Source organism: Hordeum vulgare, unplaced genomic scaffold (genome assembly GCF_904849725.1).
Source record: "Hordeum vulgare subsp. vulgare unplaced genomic scaffold, MorexV3_pseudomolecules_assembly, whole genome shotgun sequence".
In the NCBI taxonomy this organism is placed as follows: Eukaryota; Viridiplantae; Streptophyta; class Magnoliopsida; order Poales; family Poaceae; genus Hordeum; species Hordeum vulgare.
In genome coordinates this window covers 19,329-42,655 of record NW_025422682.1, presented here as the reverse complement: position 1 = coordinate 42,655, position 23,327 = coordinate 19,329, and the positions used below count along the sequence as shown (strand labels likewise).

The 23,327-nt window shown below is 37.0% G+C and overlaps 5 protein-coding genes and 3 non-coding genes across 8 annotated transcripts; 5 read left to right on the top strand and 3 right to left on the bottom strand.

The window, feature by feature from the left end:
- Nucleotides 1-3,395: 3,395 nt before the first annotated feature.
- On the bottom strand, nt 3,396-5,251 carry LOC123422611 (ribulose bisphosphate carboxylase large chain). Its single transcript, XM_045107709.1, has one exon. It carries the CDS (start codon nt 4,937-4,939, stop codon nt 3,500-3,502), a length of 1,440 nt encoding a protein of 479 aa, XP_044963644.1. The 5' UTR covers nt 4,940-5,251; the 3' UTR covers nt 3,396-3,499.
- An 89-nt stretch (nt 5,252-5,340) lies between these two features.
- LOC123422610 (ATP synthase subunit beta, chloroplastic) lies at nt 5,341-7,310 on the top strand. Its single transcript, XM_045107708.1, has one exon. The coding sequence runs from the start codon at nt 5,722-5,724 to the stop codon at nt 7,216-7,218; it is 1,497 nt and encodes a 498-aa protein (XP_044963643.1). The 5' UTR covers nt 5,341-5,721; the 3' UTR covers nt 7,219-7,310.
- Nucleotides 7,311-8,011: 701 nt separating this feature from the next.
- On the top strand, nt 8,012-17,696 carry LOC123422613 (photosystem I assembly protein Ycf3). Its single transcript, XM_045107711.1, has 3 exons — nt 8,012-15,455; nt 16,215-16,442; nt 17,166-17,696. The coding sequence occupies exons 1-3, from the start codon at nt 15,332-15,334 to the stop codon at nt 17,324-17,326; spliced, it is 513 nt and encodes a 170-aa protein (XP_044963646.1). The 5' UTR covers nt 8,012-15,331; the 3' UTR covers nt 17,327-17,696.
- TRNAF-GAA lies at nt 11,678-11,750 on the bottom strand. Its single transcript has one exon. It is a non-coding gene; the product is annotated as a tRNA-Phe (tRNA).
- On the top strand, nt 13,347-13,419 carry TRNAT-UGU. The gene has a single exon. It is a non-coding gene; the product is annotated as a tRNA-Thr (tRNA).
- Nucleotides 14,635-14,721, bottom strand: TRNAS-GGA. The gene has a single exon. It is a non-coding gene; the product is annotated as a tRNA-Ser (tRNA).
- Nucleotides 17,697-17,800: 104 nt separating the features above from the next.
- Nucleotides 17,801-20,250, top strand: LOC123422607 (photosystem I P700 chlorophyll a apoprotein A1). The gene has a single exon (XM_045107705.1). It carries the CDS (start codon nt 17,998-18,000, stop codon nt 20,248-20,250), a length of 2,253 nt encoding a protein of 750 aa, XP_044963640.1. The 5' UTR covers nt 17,801-17,997.
- Nucleotides 20,180-23,325, top strand: LOC123422608 (photosystem I P700 chlorophyll a apoprotein A2). The gene has a single exon (XM_045107706.1). The coding sequence runs from the start codon at nt 20,276-20,278 to the stop codon at nt 22,478-22,480; it is 2,205 nt and encodes a 734-aa protein (XP_044963641.1). The 5' UTR covers nt 20,180-20,275; the 3' UTR covers nt 22,481-23,325.
- Nucleotides 23,326-23,327: the final 2 nt, after the last annotated feature.

Genomic DNA, 23,327 nt, shown 5'->3' with positions numbered 1-23,327 from the left:
AGAAGAATTCCTGAACCCAAGAATTCAAAATGACAAGTTCCTCTTTACCCAGAAAAAAAGAACCACTTAGAATAGCCAAACAGATTATATTTGTCGAGAAATGCAAAATGATATGGAGATGATCCTCATTATTTATTTTGACCCATTGTATTATTTCCTTGTGTATTCCTGTAGGAGGTTTTTGTACATGTGTCTTTAGTTTCCCTTTTATCATCTCGTCCAAGAGAGAAAGTTCTTCTAATTCTATGAATCTTTCTAGAATCCTTTTCTCTTGAATATCAGTTAAGAGAGTTTCGGATTGCCTGGTATTCCACCAATTCTTAATCCAAAGTTCCAGACATTTGTTAAATGAGGAAGAGACCCCCCAAGGCAAAAGTACGATAAATACAAGATATAGTAAAGAAGGCAATGCTTTCTTTTTTTTCATTTTTGATCTGTAAATGGAGTTGTTAATGAATATGCTTCATTCGCTGACTCTATTCCATTCCCTGACTCTATATGATGATATTTCTATTTCATGATATTTCTATTTCTTTGAAGCAAAAACTCTATAGGTTTGATACCCTGTATCTATTCTTCTTTTTTGTATATTAGTGGAATTTCAGTGCATTGGGTTCTTTCTTAGATCTAGATGGAATGAAATAGTGAAATAGAATAAAAAAAGCCCTTTCGGGTGAAAATGGAAGAGAAGAATAGTATGCAATATATCTAACTTCGACAAAAAAAATTTAAAATAATTTTATCTTATCCTCGTTTGTTCCTTCCTTTAGATAAATACTTAAAAATCCCCTTACAATAACAAATCCAATTTCGAAGGGACTTCCTCCCCATGTTGAGAAAACTTTTCTTCTTCCAATTTATCTTTTCTTCATTCAATTCAGTTCAAAAAAGATACCTCAAAATACTTCAATTGGTACGCGCAAGAAATAGGCCAATTCGGCAGCTTTTTGTTCAATTTCTCGTGGAGTAAAAAACTTATCATCAGTACGAGTCAAGGGAATGATCCCCTGGCCCCGGATTTCCATATAAAGAATACGACGAGGATAAAGACCCTCTTTAACCTGAATTCTAATTGATTGGATATCCCGCATAAGGAATCGAAGGAAGACGCGACGTTTTATTCCAGGGAATCCCCAACGAAAAATGCAAACTATTCCCTCTTTTCTATCGAATCGGTCATAACCACTACCTACATTCCACAAAATAGTACACCACAGGTAGGAGCTAATGAATAGGCCTGCGATTCCGTAGAAAGACATCACGACCCCCTGCGGAAAAAAAAGAATTTCTTGAGATGGAAGTATAGATATAATATTCTTACCAAGATAACTGGAAGTCCCAACCAATAAGAATCCTAGTGAACCTAGAAAAAGAATACAGGCCCAGAAAAAATTACTCCTTTTTCGAGAACCTTTTAGAAGTTCTACCCATATGTGTTCTGATCGCCAATTCATATTAGATATACTAAATCCAGCAGCGGTCGATTGAAATTGAGAGAATAAGCTAAATAATTTTGCCTTTACTTTTTTTGATTCTGAAATCGCCTTCAGCAACTAGTACTCCTGTGAAATAATAGGTTAGATACATTGACTTTCTATTCAAAAAATATTCGTTGATTCAATTAAAATAAATAAAAAAAAACTCGCTATACCAAGCTCTGCATATTCATGCATTTATGCTCGTAGCCTATATCTGCATCCATAGCCGTTTTTCATTTGTGTGTAGAAAGTGTGTGTAGAAAAAGTCACATACCCTACCATATTATATTACTTACACTAAAAAATACTAGACAATCTTTTTTTTTTGCACATAAAGAAATAAAGAAGTCATTGCAATTGCCGGAAATACTAAGCCTACTAAAGGCACGAAAATAGAAGGTAAGTTTAAATCCGTCATGGAATAGGTGTCTCAATTCAAATTTACTATTTCTATCTAGTCGAAAAATATCTTAAGATTCTTATGATATAATTAAGTATATCTATTATAAGGAATATTGACTATTGTATTTTTTTAGTTTGCAAAATATTCTGTAAAAAAAATGATAAGGATAATAAGAAAATTCCAAAAAAGGAGAACTAATTAAAAAGATTTTTTTTATTTTCCCATCCTCATGGCCTTTCTATCTTTCTAATCTAATTTGAAATTGGATTCAAAAGAAAGCGACTAGAATTTACTTCCTGCATACATACTTCTCTAGAAGCGCATACAATAATGCGTGGTAAAGGCAGAAAAATAGTATATTCAATCAAAATCAAAGGGCAAATTATCTTACCTACTATAGATCCCCTACTACCCTCTTAAGATCCCCTACTACCCTCTTAAGATCCCCCCTACTACCCTCTTAGACTTTTAAAGGCGATATACCACCCAAAGAAAGGGTATGAAAATGCCGGGTGGTGTTAGCTTTTCGACGAAGACCCGTCCTGTGCCGCGAAGTCCTGTTAGTAAGACCCCGCGCAATAATGGATTATAGAAGAATAGTATTCAAAATACTGCTCTGGACGCATATAGTAGCATTGCGATTCCTAATCTTTTTTATTTATGAATATGAACAGAAAAAATTCATTGTATCGTTGGGTCGGAGCGGAGGTTTGGTCCAGAAAAATTAGGAACAAAACGTCTACTCTACCACACTGAAGTCTATAGCGCTGTATTTCCACGAAAGTATAATTCTTACCATCAGGATACGCTCCTTTCAACGTCTCTCCGATGGGTCCAGGTTCTATGTCCAATCCCAAATCAAGGATTTCTCGCTCTTGATCGGAGTCATAAACTAAAACTACCTTTTTATCCTTTTTATTAAGGTTATAGAAAACTTCCTTATCTAGTTCTAGCATGTTGACTCACGATTACGCCTGTTAAAAGTTTCAAACGTCCTCTTTTTTGAAATTGAAAGAGAGTCTTATAAAAAGGTCTAACTTCCAAACTATGTCTTTTTTCATTCATTCTCCTTTAGTTTTTTTCTCTATCTAGAAGTGGAATAGAATAACCCGGTTGAAGGGTAATGATCATACGTCTGTAATGCATTGTACGGCCCAGAATAGGTCCTATTCTTCTACCTTTTCCAGGTAGTCGATGGCTATTCACAGCTACCACCTTAATCCAAAGAAGAGTTTGAACCAATGCTTTATTTCTGTCTTAGTGAATCCCGATTCGACATTAAAAGTATATTGATTCTTTCCCAATAAACGAAGACTTTTTTCTGTAAATACTGCGTATTTGATTCCATTATCATATGATACTACTATATTTTATTATTTTCTTTTTATTTCTTTATTGTATTATACCTTAATATATATATATATTCTAGATATATAGAATAGACGAATCTCGATTTGTCAAGTCTCATGATCATATCATGATCTATTTTTATTCGGCTCAATCTTTTTTATAAAAAAAAAGATTGAGCCGAGTTTAATTGCAATCAATTAGAAGAATAAAGAAGAATTACTGCATTTCATAACTTATTTTTTTCTCTTTTTATTTCGTTTATTTTTTTTTAGACCTTCTTATCGATAGTATCTACCGGCTCGAACTCGAATTTGATCGCCTTCCATACTTCACAAGCTGCGGCTAGTTCAGGACTCCATTTGCAAGCTGCTCGGATAATTTCATTACCTTCGCGAGCAAGATCACGCCCTTCGTTACGAGCTTGTACACAAGCTTCTAAAGCCACTCGATTAGCTGCTGCACCAGGTGCATTCCCCCAAGGATGTCCTAAAGTTCCTCCACCAAATTGTAATACAGAATCGTCCCCAAAGATTTCGGTCAGAGCTGGCATATGCCAAACATGAATACCACCTGAAGCTACCGGTATAACACCTGGCATGGATACCCAGTCCTGAGTGAAAAAGATACCGCGAGCACGATCTTTTTCAATAAAATCATCGCGCAATAAATCAACAAAACCTAAAGTCATTTCGCGTTCCCCTTCTAACTTACCTACTACTGTACCGGAGTGGATATGATCTCCCCCAGACATACGCAATGCTTTAGCTAATACACGGAAATGCATACCATGATTTTTCTGTCTATCAATAACTGCATGCATTGCACGGTGAATGTGAAGAAGTAAGCCATTGTCGCGGCAATAGTGAGCCAAAGTAGTATTTGCGGTGAATCCCCCGGTTAAGTAGTCATGCATTACAATAGGAACCCCTAATTCTCTCGCAAATACAGCTCTCTTAATCATTTCTTCACATGTACCCGCAGTCGCATTCAAGTAATGCCCCTTGATTTCACCGGTTTCGGCCTGTGATTTATAAATAGCTTCGGCACAAAAGACAAAACGGTCTCTCCAGCGCATAAATGGTTGTGAGTTTACGTTTTCATCATCTTTGGTAAAATCAAGTCCACCACGTAGACACTCATAACACGCTCTACCATAATTTTTTGCGGATAATCCCAATTTTGGTTTAATAGTACATCCCAATAAAGGACGGCCATACTTGTTCAACTTATCTCTTTCAACTTGGATACCATGAGGCGGGCCTTGGAAAGTTTTTGAATAAGTAGGGGGAATTCGTAGATCCTCCAAACGTAGAGCACGTAGGGCTTTGAACCCAAATACGTTACCCACAATGGAAGTAAACATGTTAGTAACGGAACCCTCCTCAAATAGGTCTAATGGATAAGCTACATAACAGATCCATTGGCTGTCTTCCCCAGCAACAGGCTCGATGTGATAGCATCGTCCTTTGTAACGATCAAGACTGGTAAGTCCATCAGTCCAAACAGTTGTCCATGTACCAGTAGAAGATTCGGCAGCTACTGCAGCCCCTGCTTCTTCGGGCGGAACCCCAGGCTGAGGACTTACTCGGAATGCTGCCAAGATATCAGTATCCTTAGTTTCATACTCTGGGGTGTAGTAAGTCAATTTATAATCTTTAACACCAGCTTGAAATCCAACACCTGCTTTAGTTTCTGTTTGTGGTGACATAAGTCCCTCCCTACAACTCTTGAATTAAGAATTCTCACAATAACAGGGTCTACTCGATGTTAATTAGGCGTAAATGAAACTTTAGCAAAAATCTCGTAAAACAAAAAGGATATTCAATTAATATAATATCAACTCATTAAAGAAAATTGAGGGCATGCTTAGGTTAATGAATATGTTTCATTCATATATAATGCGTACACCCTGTGTATGTTCTATCCTATAGGAATTCCACTATAGGAATTCGATAGGAATTGAGTTGTTGTTATGGTAAGTTAACACGGTTCGTTATTAAACCATGGATTTGATTTACCAAATCCATCATTATTGTATACTCTTTGATAGGTATAGCGCAACCCAAATTAATCCCTAATCCTTATTTTACAAGTTCTTAATAGGTCTCTTTTCTTATTTGGAATGCAAATACCTAACTAAATACTAATAAAATTCTTTGTTGACAGCAATCTATGCTTCACAGTAGTATATATTTTGTATATCGAAGTCCTAGATAGGAAAGTAGAGTAGGCACAGATCCTCCACAAAAGGCAAAATGTATATGAAAAAAAGATTGATTGAACTTTCCAACGGACTCATTCCATGAGTAAACGATTGAATGGGATTCGCTTGGGCAACGAAATCAAGTCCTGGTCCCCTTTTCTCTCTTATTGAATTAACTAATTCATTTCCTTTTTACTTTTGGATTTTTTTTGATTTGATTTGGCATTATTCAACAATAAAAAAAGAAAAATTTCGACAAATTCCTTTTTTTTAATTATGTGATAATTATGAGAACCAATCCTACTACTTCTCGTCCCGGGGTTTCCACAAGTGAAGAAAAAAGTACAGGTCGTATCGATCAAATTATTGGACCCGTGCTGGATGTCACTTTTCCCCCGGGCAAGTTACCTTATATTTATAACGCTTTAGTAGTCCAGAGTAGAGACACTGCCGATAAGCAAATTAATGTGACTTGTGAGGTACAACAATTATTAGGAAATAATCGAGTTAGAGCTGTAGCTATGAGTGCTACGGACGGGTTGATGAGAGGAATGGAAGTGATTGACACGGGAGCTCCTCTCAGTGTTCCGGTCGGTGGAGCTACTCTCGGACGAATTTTCAACGTTCTTGGGGAGCCTGTTGACAATTTGGGTCCTGTAGATAGTAGTGCAACGTTCCCTATTCATAGATCTGCGCCTGCCTTTATCGAGTTAGATACGAAATTATCCATCTTTGAAACAGGTATTAAGGTCGTCGATCTTTTAGCTCCTTATCGACGTGGAGGAAAAATAGGACTATTTGGGGGGGCTGGAGTAGGTAAAACAGTACTGATCATGGAATTAATCAATAACATTGCTAAAGCTCATGGGGGCGTATCCGTATTCGGTGGAGTAGGGGAACGGACTCGTGAAGGAAATGATCTTTATATGGAAATGAAGGAATCCGGAGTAATTAATGAAAAAAATATTGAAGAATCAAAGGTAGCTCTAGTCTATGGCCAAATGAATGAACCACCGGGAGCTCGTATGAGAGTTGGTTTAACTGCCCTAACTATGGCAGAATATTTCCGAGATGTTAATAAGCAAGACGTGCTTTTATTTATCGATAATATCTTTCGTTTTGTTCAAGCAGGATCAGAGGTATCCGCTTTATTAGGGAGAATGCCCTCCGCAGTGGGTTATCAACCTACTCTTAGTACAGAAATGGGTTCTTTGCAAGAAAGAATTGCTTCTACTAAAAAGGGATCTATAACTTCGATTCAAGCAGTTTATGTACCTGCGGACGATTTGACCGACCCTGCCCCTGCCACAACATTTGCACATTTGGATGCTACTACCGTACTTTCCAGAGGATTAGCTTCCAAGGGTATTTATCCAGCAGTAGATCCTTTAGATTCAACATCAACTATGTTACAGCCTCGGATCGTTGGCAACGAACATTATGAAACTGCGCAAAGAGTTAAGGAAACTTTACAACGTTACAAAGAACTTCAGGACATTATCGCAATTCTTGGCTTGGATGAATTATCGGAAGAGGATCGTTTAACTGTAGCAAGAGCAAGAAAAATTGAGCGTTTCTTATCACAACCGTTCTTTGTGGCAGAAGTTTTTACTGGTTCTCCAGGAAAGTATGTTGCTCTTGCGGAAACTATTAGGGGATTTCAACTAATCCTTTCCGGAGAATTAGACGGCCTACCTGAACAGGCTTTTTATTTGGTGGGTAACATCGATGAAGCTAGCACGAAAGCTATAACCTTAGAAGAGGAGAACAAATCGCAGAAATGAAATTAAATCTTTATGTACTGACTCCTAAGCGAATTATTTGGGATTGTGAAGTGAAAGAAATCATTTTATCCACGAATAGTGGCCAAATTGGCGTATTACCAAACCACGCCCCTATTAACACAGCAGTAGATATGGGTCCTTTGAGAATACGCCTCCTCAACGACCAATGGTTAACGGCGGTTCTGTGGAGCGGTTTTGCGAGAATAGTTAATAATGAGATCATCATTTTAGGAAATGATGCGGAACTGGGTAGTGATATTGATCCGGAAGAAGCTCAAAAGGCACTTGAAATAGCCGAAGCTAACTTGAGTAAAGCTGAGGGTACGAAAGATTTGGTTGAAGCGAAGCTCGCTCTCAGACGAGCTAGGATACGAATCGAGGCTGTCAATTGGATTCCCCCATCCAATTGAAGACAATCCAGTGGTTTATAGTTGATACAAAGAAAAAGGGAAGAGGGGTAGAAAAAGTTATTAGATAGCGAAGCGAAGTAAGTCCAATGCTATCTAGTAATTTTTCTACCTACTTACCTACTATTGGATTTGAACCAATGACTCCCGCCGTATGAAAGCAATACTCTAACCACTGAGTTAAGTAGGCAATTTATCACCACAAAGGAAGACCCATTACTTCGATCGATTATATATTGAATCCCTTTTCTAAGCAATACCGCTCTGTTATTGGTCTGTTATATACTAAATACTAAACTAAATACTAAACAGATACAGATCAAAGGGATATCCTCTGGCATTAGAAAATATTCATCTTGACAAGAAATTCTCTATATGTTAAGATATCTCTGATAAGGGCTATAGCTCAGTTCGGTAGAGCAACTCGTTTACACGTGCGCCAATGCTTTTCAAAGGAGCTTATTATGCAATGAACATAATCGATCTTATTGCAAAATCAATGTCTTACTTCATAGATTCGAGAGAATAGGAGAACAGTAGCCTGACAAACAGTCGGTTCAGTCCGATTCAGGTGCCAATTCAGGTGCCTAATCAAATAGAACCCTTATGGATTTGCTAGTTGATAAGGTAAATATCCAGCCCACTAAATGCTAGGCGTAATGAGGATAAGGGCCTCCAAAAAACTTCTTTTCGTTCTATGAACTTTAAGGTGTATGAAGTCTCATAGTTAACTCTTGCAGTGGAACGATAGAGACTCCATTTCACTTAGGTTGATTTAATTTAGACCAGAGGCAGACCTAAGTCAAGGTAATCCTCCTTTGAAACACTTTGGTATTGCTCCTAGATAGATCATAATACAAAAAATCAATCAGAGCACAGGGAGCCATCTCATTATCTTTCCGTAAAGAAAAACTATGGTGGACTAACTGATCTTTAAATCAGTTTATGAAAGAGCCCAATGCAAAAAAATGCATGTTGGGTCTTTGAAACAGTTCAAATCATTTCGATAATAATCCGTTTGATCTGTTTTACCGAGAAGGTCTACGGTTCGAATCCGTATAGCCCTAATATGCCCTTTTTTCTATTTTAGGATCTCTATCCTATGTTTTCTTTAGTTTAGTATAGTTTTCATTTTCGCATTAGTATTTGTTTATAGACTGGATAGGCGCCTGCGACATAGAATAGAGATAAAAGCATTACCAAAGGCTCATTCATCGAAAATCAAAATCATACAGACAGGAAAAGAAAAACGAAAAATAGAAAAAATAAAGTAAAGAGTAAATAAGAAAACAGAATATTCTGTCTCATAGTTCTGAAATAGAGTTCTTTATTTTTATTTTTATAGTATTACTTCTCATTATACTGCATAGATTAGTCCTACTATCTTAATTAGGTTCTAATTATTCTAATTAGTAGTATTCTCATTTTTATTTAATAGTCTCTTATTATTATTAAATAGTAAATAAAGGATAGAGCTATTCTTTTTTTATAGAGATTCTAGAGAAAGCGAGACAAAGTGAAACGATAAAGTTTTCTTTATATAAGAATTAGATCTACATACACCATATCTAAATAGAATGGAAATCCAAAAGAAAGGGAGTTGGGATTCCATTGGATGAATCTTTAAAGAAGATGCAGCACAGAGGAAACAAAGGCTAAACTAAGCGCTTTTGTTTGAACAAAAAAGATTCTTGTTTCACCGAGGAAAAGAGAGAAGTTCTGGATAAATTGACAATGCTGAATTGAATTGACTAATTTAAGTTCCGCCTATTCCACATTAATGGGAGTACATTATGTTTCTGCTTCACGAATATGATATTTTTTGGACATTTCTAATAATAGCAAGCCTTATTCCTATTTTGGCATTTTCGATTTCAGGGCTTTTAGCCCCGGTTAGTGAAGGACCAGAGAAGCTTTCTAGTTATGAATCGGGTATAGAACCCATGGGAGGGGCTTGGGTACAATTCCGAATACGCTATTATATGTTTGCGCTCGTTTTTGTTGTTTTTGATGTGGAAACCGTCTTTCTATACCCTTGGGCAATGAGTTTCGACGTATTGGGTGTATCCGTTTTTATCGAAGCTTTGATTTTCGTGCTTATCTTAGTTGTCGGTTTAGTTTATGCATGGCGAAAAGGAGCCTTGGAATGGTCTTAACTGAATATTTAGACAAAAAAAAAGAAGGAAAAGATTCTATTGAGACAGTTATGAATTTGATTGAGTTTCCCTTACTTGACCAAACAAGTTCCAATTCTGTTATTTCAACTACACTAAATGATCTTTCGAATTGGTCAAGACTCTCCAGTTTATGGCCCCTTCTATACGGTACCAGTTGTTGTTTCATTGAATTTGCTTCATTAATAGGTTCACGATTCGATTTTGATCGTTATGGATTGGTACCAAGATCAAGTCCTAGGCAAGCAGACCTAATTTTAACAGCCGGTACGGTAACAATGAAAATGGCTCCGTCTTTAGTGAGATTATACGAGCAAATGCCTGAACCAAAATACGTCATTGCTATGGGAGCCTGTACTATTACAGGGGGAATGTTCAGTACGGATTCCTATAGTACTGTTCGGGGAGTTGATAAGTTAATTCCTGTGGATGTCTACTTGCCGGGCTGCCCTCCTAAACCGGAGGCAGTTATAGATGCCCTAACAAAACTTCGTAAGAAGATATCGCGAGAAATAGTTGAGGATCGAACTCTATCTCAAAATAAAAAAAGATGTTTTACTACCAGTCACAAGCTTTATGTTAGGCGCAGTACTCATACAGGAACTTATGAGCAAGAATTGCTCTATCAATCACCATCGACATTAGATATATCTTCTGAAACTTTTTTAAAATCCAAAAGTCCAGTACCTTCCTACAAATTAGTGAATTAGGAGGGGGGGGCTCTTTTGTGTAGAAAAAGAAAAAGCAGAGCAATCTTTCAAACTTGCATCCGAAATGGGAAATATTTATACAAAGAGGGAGAGATGAAGACAATGCAGCAGGGTTGGTTATCTAATTGGCTAGTCAAACATGAGGTGGTTCATAGATCTTTGGGCTTTGATCACCGAGGAATAGAGACTTTACAAATAAAAGCAGGGGATTGGGATTCCATTGCTGTCATTTTATATGTATATGGTTATAATTATTTACGCTCCCAATGTGCTTATGATGTAGCACCCGGTGGATCTTTAGCTAGCGTGTATCATCTTACAAGAATACAATACGGTATAGATAATCCAGAAGAAGTCTGCATAAAAGTCTTTGCCCAAAAGGATAATCCTAGAATTCCGTCTGTCTTCTGGATTTGGAGAAGTGCCGATTTTCAAGAACGCGAATCTTATGATATGGTGGGAATCTCTTATGATAATCATCCGCGCCTTAAACGTATCCTAATGCCTGAAAGTTGGATAGGCTGGCCCTTACGTAAGGACTATATAACCCCCAATTTTTATGAAATACAAGATGCTCATTGAATGATAAGAAATTCGTGCTCACTTATACAACACAACTCCAGATTTTATTCAAGTCAAGGAATATTTTTAGGTTCTTTTCCTAGATGAAACGGAATACCTATTTATAATTAATTCCTATTATACAAAAGCATTCCAGATAGACTGAGCCAAAAAAGGGTTTCATTTGGATTCCCCTATTTTGAAAATCACATATTAATTTCCTTCATATGAACAGAAAAATAGGATGACTCAAAGAAGTTCTCTACCAGGAACTTTGTATCGCGCACATGACTTAGCACAACTAGGAAAATAAGATAAGATAAAGATAAGCAAGACTAAAAAAATATTCGTCGGAATAGTGGAATACAAAATAAAGAAACGCAAAAAAATAAAGGGGAACCTAATCTCACCCCCTTCCTTATCATAAAGAAAGGGTATATTTTAAAACTTCTCTAAAAAGAAGTGCCTCTATATTTATATTATAGATTTATCCACTTAGATGAATAAATCATACTCTATCTATATTATATATTATTAATAAATATGTATCACAATCCATCTCGAGGTATTTGGATCAATACCTATTCGGTGGATCTTTTTTTTTCTCTGCCAGGAACCAGATTTGAACTGGTGACACGAGGATTTTCAGTCCTCTGCTCTACCAACTGAGCTATCCTGACCTTTTCTTGTGCATCATCCTAGTAGAGTATTTGTATCTATGTCAATTAAAAGGACTAAAAAATCAATTAAAGTATTTCAAATTCAAAATTTGAAAGGGGGGGGGTAGCCCTATGCATTGTGCATGGTTTACTTAAATAATACTTAAAAATAGAGTGAATAACCAAGATTTCTTGCCGATACTCTAATAAAAAAGAAATCTATTCAATGAATAGGATAAGATCCATTGAGTTCTCTTCGCATTCCTTTCCTTTGTGAAAGAGTAGAATGAGAAAGCTAATGAATCTTAAACCCATTGATAAAAAGAAAAAAAAAGAGGATTTGGGGATAGAGGGACTTGAACCCTCACAACTTAAAAAGTCGACGGATTTTCCTTTTACTAGAAATTTCATTGTTGTCAGTATTGACATGTAGAATGGGACTCTCTCTTTGTCCTCGTCCGATTAATCCACTTTCTTTTTAAAAGTTCTCAAAACTTTGAATTTGAATTGAAGAATTTGATTATTCAATATTCGAATGGAGTGGATTCACAATAATTCAAAATAAAATTATGATATGAGTTTTTTATTTCATAATCATTTCGAATTTTATTTTGAAATTTTAAAAAAGATAAAGAACCTATATTATAATATGAGTTCTGTGATTAATCGTTTGCTATGTCAGTATCTATACGTGTTTATTAAATGTATAAAGTATAAAACCCCTCTTTCTCTAATTTAGAATTAGAAGGAATTCCACTAACAACACAACGTAATTAACTCGATTCGTTAGAACAGCTTCCATTGAGTCTCTGCACCTATCCTTTTCCTTTGTATTCTAGTTCGAGAATCCCTTCTCAAAACACGGATTTGGCTCAGGATTGCCCTTTTTTAATTCCAGGGTTTCTCTGAATTTGGAAGTTACCACTTAGCAGGTTTCCATACCAAGGCTCAATACAATCAAGTCCGTAGCGTCTACCGATTTCGCCATATCCCCACTTCCCTCTTCTTTGAGACCAGGATTCCTTGTGTAATTTCATCCATCTCTTAGTTTTTTTTTTGAATCATTGAGTTCATCACTCAACGTAGTCTAGCAGTTCAGTTCGACTCTATTTGAGAGACCCCGCTTGCTTATTGCAATTCTGAATTACATTGATTCTATCCTTGATGTATTTGCAATTCAATCCGAATCAATATATCCAAAACTTTTTATCTCCCCCACCTCCCGTCTTACTTTTTTATAGTATTCGAAATTATACTATAACGCTGGATATTTATTCTTTTTTTCTAATCAGAATTATCAATTTTATTTACTCTGACTTTATGTTCCCCTTAGTGAAATATTAATCCTCAAATTATTAACAAATAATAAAGTCTATAATGATCGAATGAAAATACCCATAAAGTCTATAATTTTCTTTTTAAATATCCTATAGTTAAGCATATCAAGCTAACTTTATCTTTAAGAAGTTTTAGTATTTTTTTATTTAGTATTTTTTTATAAGTAGAACTTCAAATTTAGAACTAGTTAATAGCTAAGAGTAATAACTAATATCTGAGATTTTACGGATTTCCTATACTATACCTATTTCTATTTGTTACACTATTTCCGTTATGTAAGCCCACTTAGCTCAGAGGTTAGAGCATCGCATTTGTAATGCGAGGGTCATCGGTTCAAATCCGATAGTCGGCTTTTTTTTTCTCTATCGATGTTCTACGAACAAGAATCTCTTTTTTTCCGAATTAAATGGAGAATCCAGGATCTTTTATGTTTTTTACCTTACTATTTTGCTAGATACAAAACAATAAAATAAATAATATATATACAAAAAATACAAAAAATACAGATTTTGATGAAATTCCATTTTTTGTGGTACTTTAGTTGATTTTACTCTGTTTATCCTGTAGTTTAATTCAGTTTTAATTTCGATGTATTCTGTAATGTAAATACAATGAAATTAATTGTGTAAAATGAAATTTCAATAAAAAAAAGGAGTCTTCATGTCCCGTTATCGAGGACCTCGTTTAAAAAAAATACGCCGTTTGGGAGCTTTACCAGGACTCACTAGAAAAACACCTAAATCCGGAAGTAATCTTAAAAAAAAATTCAATTCTGGGAAAAAGGAGCAATATCGTATTCGTCTTCAAGAAAAACAGAAATTGCGTTTTCATTATGGTCTGACAGAACGACAATTACTTAGATATGTACATATCGCTGGAAAAGCAAAAAGGTCAACAGGCCAGGTTTTACTACAATTACTTGAAATGCGTTTGGATAATATCCTTTTTCGATTGGGTATGGCTTCAACCATTCCTGGGGCCCGCCAATTAGTCAACCATAGACATATTTTAGTTAATGGCCGTATAGTCAATATACCAAGTTTTCGTTGCAAACCCCGAGATATTATTACTACGAAAGATAACCAAAGATCAAAAGGTCTGGTTCAAAATTATATTGCTTCATCGGACCCGGGGAAATTGCCAAGCCATTTGACGATTGACACATTGGAATATAAAGGACTAGTAAATAAAATCCTAGATAGGAAGTGGGTCGGTCTCAAAATAAATGAGTTGTTAGTTGTAGAATATTACTCTCGTCAGACTTGAACTTAATGAAAAAAGGAAAGGTTCATAGAATTTTCTTCCCCTTCCCCTTTCCCCGAACTAAATAGCCCTAAGACCATTACCATTAATTCGTATTTTCCCATCAACTAGCTAAAATTGATTAACCCTAGGATTAGGATCCTTTTTGCTTTTTTCCTCTATGTTTACATACCACAGTAATTTGCTATAGAGAATTTTTAATTTCTATTAAATAAAAATAAGATAATATAAGATATTATTACTGGAATAAATTGCTATTTGATTTGATACATTGTGATCCTTAACGTTGATGAATTAAGAAAAACGGAAAGAGAGGGATTCGAACCCTCGGTAAACAAAAGTCTACATAGCAGTTCCAATGCTACGCCTTGAACCGCTCGGCCATCTTTCCTACATAACTTATTATGGAAAATAAACTGAGTGAATAGCGAGTTTTCTTATTCCTGCAGTACAGGTACAACCGCAACCGCTCGGGGGTTCCCTAGTTCTATTGGAAAAATTCCTTTTGATCTAGGTGGAAGGATACAGGATTTTTTACTAGAAATTGCGCTCGCTATAAAATAAAAGTTTTAATTTAGGTTTTCCCGCAACTAAAGAAAAAGAGAATGCAAGAATTCTTCTTATTGCATAATAAAATAAAGAAACCTTAGAATTCCGTTTGCATAAGATACGCTACACCATTGAAATCAAAAATAGAGTATGAGACAATTAATAACTTTGAAAACACGAAATAGTTGATGACATAAGTTGTTGTTCAGAAATAGGAAAGTGGAATGAAATCCAGTCTTAGTCAAATATTGCATATCTCTTCGTGTCCAAGCAGAAGGAAAAGGATACAATTTGAGCTGAGCGGAAAATCCATATCTCTCTTATCCATTTAAAACATATGGATTTAGAGCATATGGATCAATCTATTTATAATTATAAGAATCGAATGTGTTTGTTTTTATGTTATTTTGTGAAGGAATGAAAACAATTCTATATAGAATGGCTTGGGAATTATGCCTAGATCCCGTGTAAATGGAAATTTCATTGATAAGACCTTCTCAATTATAGCCAATATTTTATTGCGAATAATTCCGACAACCTCAGGAGAAAAAAAGGCATTTACTTATTATAGAGATGGTGCGATTTGACTCTTTTTTTTTTTGCTTTTTTTTAGACCTACCTATACCTCAGTCTTAGGAAAAAGAAAAGGGGTTGGCATAGAGAGAACCAAATTTGTAAAGCAAGCAAACCCACGCTTCGGGAAGGTGAGGCGAACTAACAATTCCTTCCGTCGTGTATCCTCGATTGATGCGGCTTCAGATACTTCAATTGTAGATTTGAGTATTGAGCGAAAGGTTACACCTACAGGATATGGTATGGTATGGATTACAGGCCACTCTATTAGTATCCGTAGGCAGCATAGGGGAGAAAAGCACTACACCTAGAAATAGGAATCAACAAGAGAAAAACTTTGGTAGAAATTACCCCTTTCCTGATCGGTATCAGGGCTGGGAAGAATGGTTGGGATAACAAACAACCATCAGGTTTGTACTTTGGATACCCCTATAACCATCAAAGATCGTTGAAGTAGCTAATTCCTCTAAATAGGAGGCGTTGAGAACAAAGAAATTATTGGAGCTATCGTTTTCCTCTAGCATTAATAGAATTCATTGGTGTTAAGAAAAACCTCTTGTGGGAAGGTTGGCTAGAGATTTCTTGGAAAAATACCAGCCCCTTTCGGTTCATAATGAGACGGGACTAATTCTATTTTGATTCTATAGATTAAGATTATTTCGCTTAGTACTATTATGTACAGAAGGGAGGAGCCGTATGAGATGAAAACCTCATGTACGGTTTTGGAACGGAGATTTTTTGAATAGAATGAACGACCGTAACGGATGTTGGCTCAATCCGAAGGAAATTATGCGGAAGCTTTGCAAAATTATTATGAAGCTACGCGACTAGAAATCGATCCCTATGATCGAAGTTATATACTCTATAACATAGGCCTTATACACACAAGCAATGGAGAGCATACAAAGGCTTTGGAATATTATTTCCGGGCACTAGAACGAAACCCCTTCTTACCGCAAGCTTTTAATAATATGGCCGTGATCTGTCATTACGTGCGACTATCTCCACTATAGAAAGACAAAAAAAGAGAGGATCAAATTTTCTAGTAAATACTGGAAAAAAGGGCTTTCTACATAGGGATCGTAAAAACAACGATTTTTCCCTATCAGCTGTAGGAAGGAAGGACACTTCACGAGAATCAAAAAACGAAGAAAGTATGGCCTATACTACTACTCTATGGATAAAGTTTCTCAAATTGATAGAGAAAGCACCGTAAAGATCAATTAGTGAGCGACTGGGTCGATACAACTAAAAAAAACTGCTTACTTATCCCATGATATGGGGCAAAATTTAGGAATCCGCTTATGTAATAGAGCCGATCCACTAAGGGATTAAGCAGCGGTGTAGTATCAGATCCCAAAGATAGTAAGTTCTTTTTTCTTTCTTATGGAAAAAAGTCTTTTTCAAGGATTCTATAGAGATTTCATATATGAAACCGGGATAGTTACCTTTCAGAAAATTTGAACGAAGGCTCTATATCTATCTATGCTTCATTCTTCTGAAGGTGGGAAAAAAGATCAAACTAATTATTGAGAAAAATTAGGGTTTGAAACTTAGGTAATTAATTTCTTCTGCTTAACACAAGAACAAATTGGATCGATTTTTGATAAATCGAATTCAGTTAAGATAGGGGAAATTAAGATAGCAATTTCTGAGCCGTATGAGGTAGGAAACTCTCAAGTACGGTTCTAAGGGAAGGAACTGCCTATTCCGACCGAGGAGAACAGGCCATTCTAGAGGGTGATTCGGAAATTGCGGAAGCTTGGTTTGATCAAGCTGCTGAATATTGGAAACAAGCTATAGCGCTTACTCCGGGAAATTATATTGAAGCACAAAACTGGTTGAAGATTACGAAGCGCTTTGAATTTGAATAAGACCATGCTCCTTTTTTTTCCTAAAATGGATGGTTTGGTTGTTGATCCATTAATCAAATAAATTAGGTCGTAAGATCGAATCAAGAATTTCATTATATCCATTTCTTATACCTTCTATTTTATAAGATATTTCATAAGAATAAACCATAGGGATAGGGTCTAGAATAGAAGTAATAAAGTGAATAAAAAAAAGGGGGCCAATCTAAATATTGCTAATATATTAGAACCATCTTATTAATAATTCTAATGAGTTATCTTGGAATTTAGAATCAAATAAAAAATAAAAAACCCTATATTATGCTCAAGGAAAGTAGATATAGATAGGAGCTTATGCCCTAAAAAAAAATACACTAGTTTCTTAAATTTAAAATAAAAAAGATTTTTTCTTACGCCGAGAAATATTTGTTTTTTCAAGATAAACAATGTCCGTTAGGCACCTAACCTTTATGTCATAATAGATCCGAACACTTGCCTCGGATTGACTTTAATATATAATTGCTCCAGTGAATAACTAAAAAAAAAGAAGGGTGGTAGTATAGTAAAGAAAAGAACTAATCACAATATCTATCTTTCAAAATCTATCTTTCAAAATCTATCTTTCAAAGATTCACTAAAAAAAAAGACAGTTGGCGGGTCTCTTTGTATGTCTTGTCCGGAAAGAGGAGGAGTTAATGATTATTCGTTCGCCGGAACCAGAAGTAAAAATTGTTGTGGATAGGGATCCTGTAAAAACATCTTTTGAGGAATGGGCGAGACCCGGCCATTTCTCAAGAACACTAGCTAAGGGCCCTGATACTACCACTTGGATCTGGAACCTACATGCTGATGCTCACGATTTCGATAGTCATACTGGTGATTTGGAGGAGATTTCTAGAAAAGTTTTTAGTGCTCATTTCGGGCAACTTTCCATTATCTTTCTTTGGTTGAGTGGCATGTACTTTCATGGTGCCCGTTTTTCCAATTATGAAGCATGGCTAAGTGATCCTACTCACATTGGACCCAGTGCTCAGGTAGTTTGGCCTATAGTAGGGCAAGAAATATTGAATGGTGATGTAGGTGGGGGTTTCCGAGGAATCCAAATAACCTCTGGTTTTTTTCAGCTTTGGCGAGCATCTGGAATAACTAGTGAATTACAACTCTATTGTACTGCAATTGGTGCATTGGTTTTTGCAGCGTTAATGCTTTTTGCTGGTTGGTTCCATTATCACAAAGCCGCTCCCAAATTGGCCTGGTTCCAAGATGTAGAATCCATGTTGAATCACCACTTAGCGGGATTATTAGGACTTGGGTCTCTTTCTTGGGCGGGACACCAAATTCATGTATCTTTACCAATTAACCAATTTCTTGACGCTGGGGTGGATCCTAAAGAGATACCACTTCCTCATGAATTTATCTTGAATCGGGACCTTTTGGCTCAACTTTATCCTAGTTTTGCCGAAGGAGCAACCCCTTTTTTCACTTTAAATTGGTCCAAATACGCAGAATTTCTGACTTTTCGTGGAGGACTAGATCCAGTAACCGGTGGTCTCTGGCTGACCGATATTGCACACCATCATTTAGCTATTGCTATTCTTTTCCTAATCGCAGGTCATATGTATAGGACCAACTGGGGTATTGGCCATGGACTTAAAGATATTTTGGAGGCTCACAAGGGCCCATTTACAGGACAAGGCCATAAGGGTCTTTATGAAATCTTAACAACGTCATGGCATGCTCAATTATCTCTTAACCTAGCTATGCTAGGCTCTACAACCATTGTTGTAGCTCATCATATGTATTCTATGCCTCCCTATCCATACCTAGCTACTGACTATGGTACACAACTTTCCTTGTTCACACACCACATGTGGATTGGCGGATTTCTAATAGTCGGTGCTGCTGCACATGCAGCAATTTTTATGGTAAGAGACTATGATCCAACTACTCGATACAACGATCTATTAGATCGCGTCCTTAGACACCGCGATGCAATCATATCCCACCTTAACTGGGTATGTATATTTCTAGGTTTTCACAGTTTTGGCTTGTACATTCATAATGATACCATGAGTGCTTTAGGCCGTCCACAAGATATGTTTTCGGATACCGCCATACAATTACAACCTATCTTTGCTCAATGGGTACAAAATATCCATGCTACTGCGCCTGGCGTAACAGCTCCTGGTGCAACAACAAGTACTAGCTTAACGTGGGGAGGCGGCGAGTTAGTAGCAGTAGGTGGCAAAGTGGCTTTGTTACCGATTCCATTAGGAACCGCAGATTTTTTAGTCCATCACATTCATGCATTTACCATACATGTGACTGTATTAATACTTTTGAAAGGTGTTTTATTTGCTCGGAGTTCCCGTTTGATACCCGATAAAGCAAATCTAGGTTTTCGCTTTCCTTGCGATGGGCCTGGCCGAGGGGGAACATGTCAAGTATCTGCTTGGGATCATGTTTTCTTAGGTTTATTCTGGATGTACAATGCAATTTCGGTAGTCATTTTCCATTTCAGTTGGAAAATGCAGTCGGATGTTTGGGGTACCATAAGTGATCAAGGGGTGGTAACTCATATTACAGGGGGAAACTTTGCACAGAGTTCCATTACGATTAATGGGTGGCTTCGAGATTTCTTGTGGGCACAGGCATCGCAAGTCATTCAGTCTTATGGTTCTTCATTATCTGCATATGGTCTTTTTTTCTTAGGTGCTCATTTTGTCTGGGCCTTCAGTTTAATGTTTTTATTCAGCGGCCGTGGTTATTGGCAAGAACTCATTGAATCTATCGTTTGGGCTCATAACAAATTAAAAGTTGCTCCTGCTACTCAGCCTAGAGCCTTGAGCATTATACAAGGACGTGCTGTAGGAGTAACCCATTACCTTCTGGGTGGAATTGCCACGACATGGGCATTCTTCTTAGCGAGAATTATTGCAGTAGGATAGTGGCTAGGAGGATTTGAAAGGCATTATGGAATTAAGATTTCCCAGGTTTAGCCAAGGCTTAGCTCAGGACCCCACTACTCGTCGTATTTGGTTTGGTATTGCTACCGCACATGATTTCGAAAGTCATGATGATATTACTGAAGAACGTCTTTATCAGAACATTTTTGCTTCTCACTTTGGGCAATTAGCAATAATCTTTCTATGGACGTCCGGAAATCTGTTTCATGTAGCTTGGCAAGGAAATTTTGAATCATGGATACAGGATCCTTTACACGTAAGACCTATTGCTCATGCGATTTGGGATCCTCATTTTGGTCAACCCGCTGTGGAAGCCTTTACTCGAGGAGGTGCTGCTGGTCCAGTGAATATTGCTTATTCTGGGGTTTATCAGTGGTGGTATACAATAGGATTACGCACCAATGAAGATCTTTATACTGGAGCTCTTTTTCTATTATTTCTTTCTACGCTGTCCTTAATAGCGAGTTGGTTACATCTACAACCCAAATGGAAACCAAGCCTTTCGTGGTTCAAAAACGCGGAATCTCGTCTCAATCATCATTTGTCAGGACTTTTCGGGGTAAGTTCTTTGGCTTGGACAGGACATTTAGTTCATGTTGCTATTCCCGCATCCAGGGGGGAGTACGTTCGATGGAATAATTTCTTAGATGTATTACCCTATCCCCAGGGGTTGGGACCCCTTTTGACGGGTCAGTGGAATCTTTATGCCCAAAACCCTGATTCGAGTAATCATTTATTTGGTACCGCTCAAGGAGCGGGAACTGCCATTCTAACTCTTCTTGGGGGATTCCATCCACAAACACAAAGTTTGTGGCTGACTGATATGGCTCACCATCATTTAGCTATTGCATTTATTTTTCTCATTGCCGGTCACATGTATCGAACTAACTTCGGAATTGGGCACAGTATTAAAGATCTTTTAGAAGCGCATACTCCTCCGGGGGGTCGATTAGGGCGTGGGCATAAGGGCCTTTATGACACAATCAACAATTCGATTCATTTTCAGTTAGGTCTTGCTCTAGCTTCTTTAGGGGTTATTACTTCCTTAGTAGCTCAACATATGTACTCTTTACCTCCTTATGCATTCATAGCACAAGACTTTACTACTCAAGCTGCTTTATATACTCATCACCAATATATTGCGGGGTTCATCATGACAGGGGCTTTTGCTCATGGAGCTATTTTTTTCATTAGGGATTACAATCCGGAACAGAATGAGGATAATGTATTGGCAAGAATGTTAGACCATAAAGAAGCTATCATATCTCATTTAAGTTGGGCTAGCCTCTTTCTAGGATTCCATACCTTGGGCCTTTATGTTCATAACGACGTCATGCTTGCTTTTGGTACTCCAGAAAAGCAAATCTTGATCGAACCTATATTTGCCCAATGGATACAATCTGCTCATGGCAAGACGACATATGGGTTCGATATACTCTTATCTTCAACGAATGGCCCCGCTTTCAATGCGGGTCGAAGCCTATGGTTGCCCGGATGGTTGAATGCTGTTAATGAGAATAGTAATTCGCTTTTCTTAACAATAGGACCTGGGGATTTCTTGGTTCATCATGCTATTGCTCTAGGTTTGCATACAACTACATTGATTTTAGTAAAGGGCGCTTTAGACGCACGCGGTTCCAAATTAATGCCGGATAAAAAGGATTTTGGGTATAGTTTTCCTTGTGACGGCCCAGGGCGCGGCGGTACTTGTGATATTTCTGCTTGGGACGCATTTTATTTGGCAGTTTTCTGGATGTTAAATACCATTGGGTGGGTTACTTTTTATTGGCATTGGAAACATATCACATTATGGCAGGGCAACGTTTCACAATTTAATGAATCCTCCACTTATTTGATGGGATGGTTAAGAGATTACCTATGGTTAAACTCTTCACAACTTATCAATGGATATAATCCTTTTGGGATGAATAGTTTATCGGTATGGGCTTGGATGTTCTTATTTGGACATCTTGTTTGGGCTACTGGATTTATGTTCTTAATTTCTTGGCGGGGGTATTGGCAGGAATTAATTGAGACTTTAGCATGGGCTCATGAACGCACACCTTTAGCTAATTTAATTCGCTGGAGAGATAAGCCTGTGGCTCTTTCCATTGTGCAAGCAAGATTGGTTGGATTAGCTCACTTTTCCGTGGGTTATATATTCACTTATGCAGCTTTCTTGATTGCCTCAACATCAGGCAAGTTTGGTTAATTTAGTTTGTTTTTTTGTACTGTATCAGCACCTAGTTCATTACTCTTGATAGAGAGGGAGGATCCGCCTTCTTAAATTTCTTTTTCTATTTATTTTTCCATCTAGGATTAGAACCGTATACTTGATAATAATAGCAACGGCACATTATGGCAAAAAAGAGTTTGATTCAGAGGGAGAAGAAGCGGCAGAAATTAGAACAGAAATATCATTTGATTCGTCAATCTTTAAAAAAAAAGATAAGAAGCAAAGTTTCTCCCTTGAGTTTGAGTGAAAAAACGAAAATGCGAGAAAAATTGCAATCCCTACCGCGTAATAGTGCACCTACACGCCTTCATCGACGTTGTTTTTTGACCGGAAGACCTAGAGCTAACTATCGACATTTTGGGCTATCCGGACACGTACTTCGAGAAATGGTTTATGAATGTTTATTACCGGGTGCAACAAGATCCAGTTGGTAAGGATAAAATACCCTTTCGTATTTGTATGGATTTCTGGAATTGATAATCATAGAGGAGCCCTCTTTACCATTCTGTATAAATGGACTATTCTATTTGTATAGATATGGTAGAGGGACGTATCGAACCCTCTTTTATCCACTAGTTACCCCTCTTTAGTTTAAGAGTATAGAGCAGTTTGGTAGCTCATAAGTCTCATAACCTTGGGGTTGCGGGTTCGATTCCCACTACCGGCCCCATACTCCTTCTTTAATGATATATGCATGATATATACATCATCCATTTGTATCTGGATTTTTTGATTTCCTAAAAGAGTTTTGGTCTAACAGTTTTTTCTCGGAAGAAGACAACAAATAAAAGAAAGAATAAAAGAAAGAATAAAATACGAAAGA

Bases quoted from the DNA above. Each gene is read 5' to 3' on its own strand.
- LOC123422610 (XM_045107708.1), top strand. From the start codon at position 5,722: ATGAGAACCAATCCTACTACTTCTCGTCCCGGGGTTTCCACAAGTGAA.
- LOC123422613 (XM_045107711.1), top strand. From the start codon at position 15,332: ATGCCTAGATCCCGTGTAAATGGAAATTTCATTGATAAGACCTTCTCA. The intron at 15,456-16,214 runs GTGCGATTTGAC...AACGACCGTAAC, and splicing joins ATTTACTTATTATAGAGATG to GGATGTTGGCTCAATCCGAA. The intron at 16,443-17,165 runs ACGTGCGACTAT...CTGCCTATTCCG, and splicing joins TATGGCCGTGATCTGTCATT to ACCGAGGAGAACAGGCCATT.
- LOC123422611 (XM_045107709.1), bottom strand. From the start codon at position 4,939: ATGTCACCACAAACAGAAACTAAAGCAGGTGTTGGATTTCAAGCTGGT.
- LOC123422607 (XM_045107705.1), top strand. From the start codon at position 17,998: ATGATTATTCGTTCGCCGGAACCAGAAGTAAAAATTGTTGTGGATAGG.
- LOC123422608 (XM_045107706.1), top strand. From the start codon at position 20,276: ATGGAATTAAGATTTCCCAGGTTTAGCCAAGGCTTAGCTCAGGACCCC.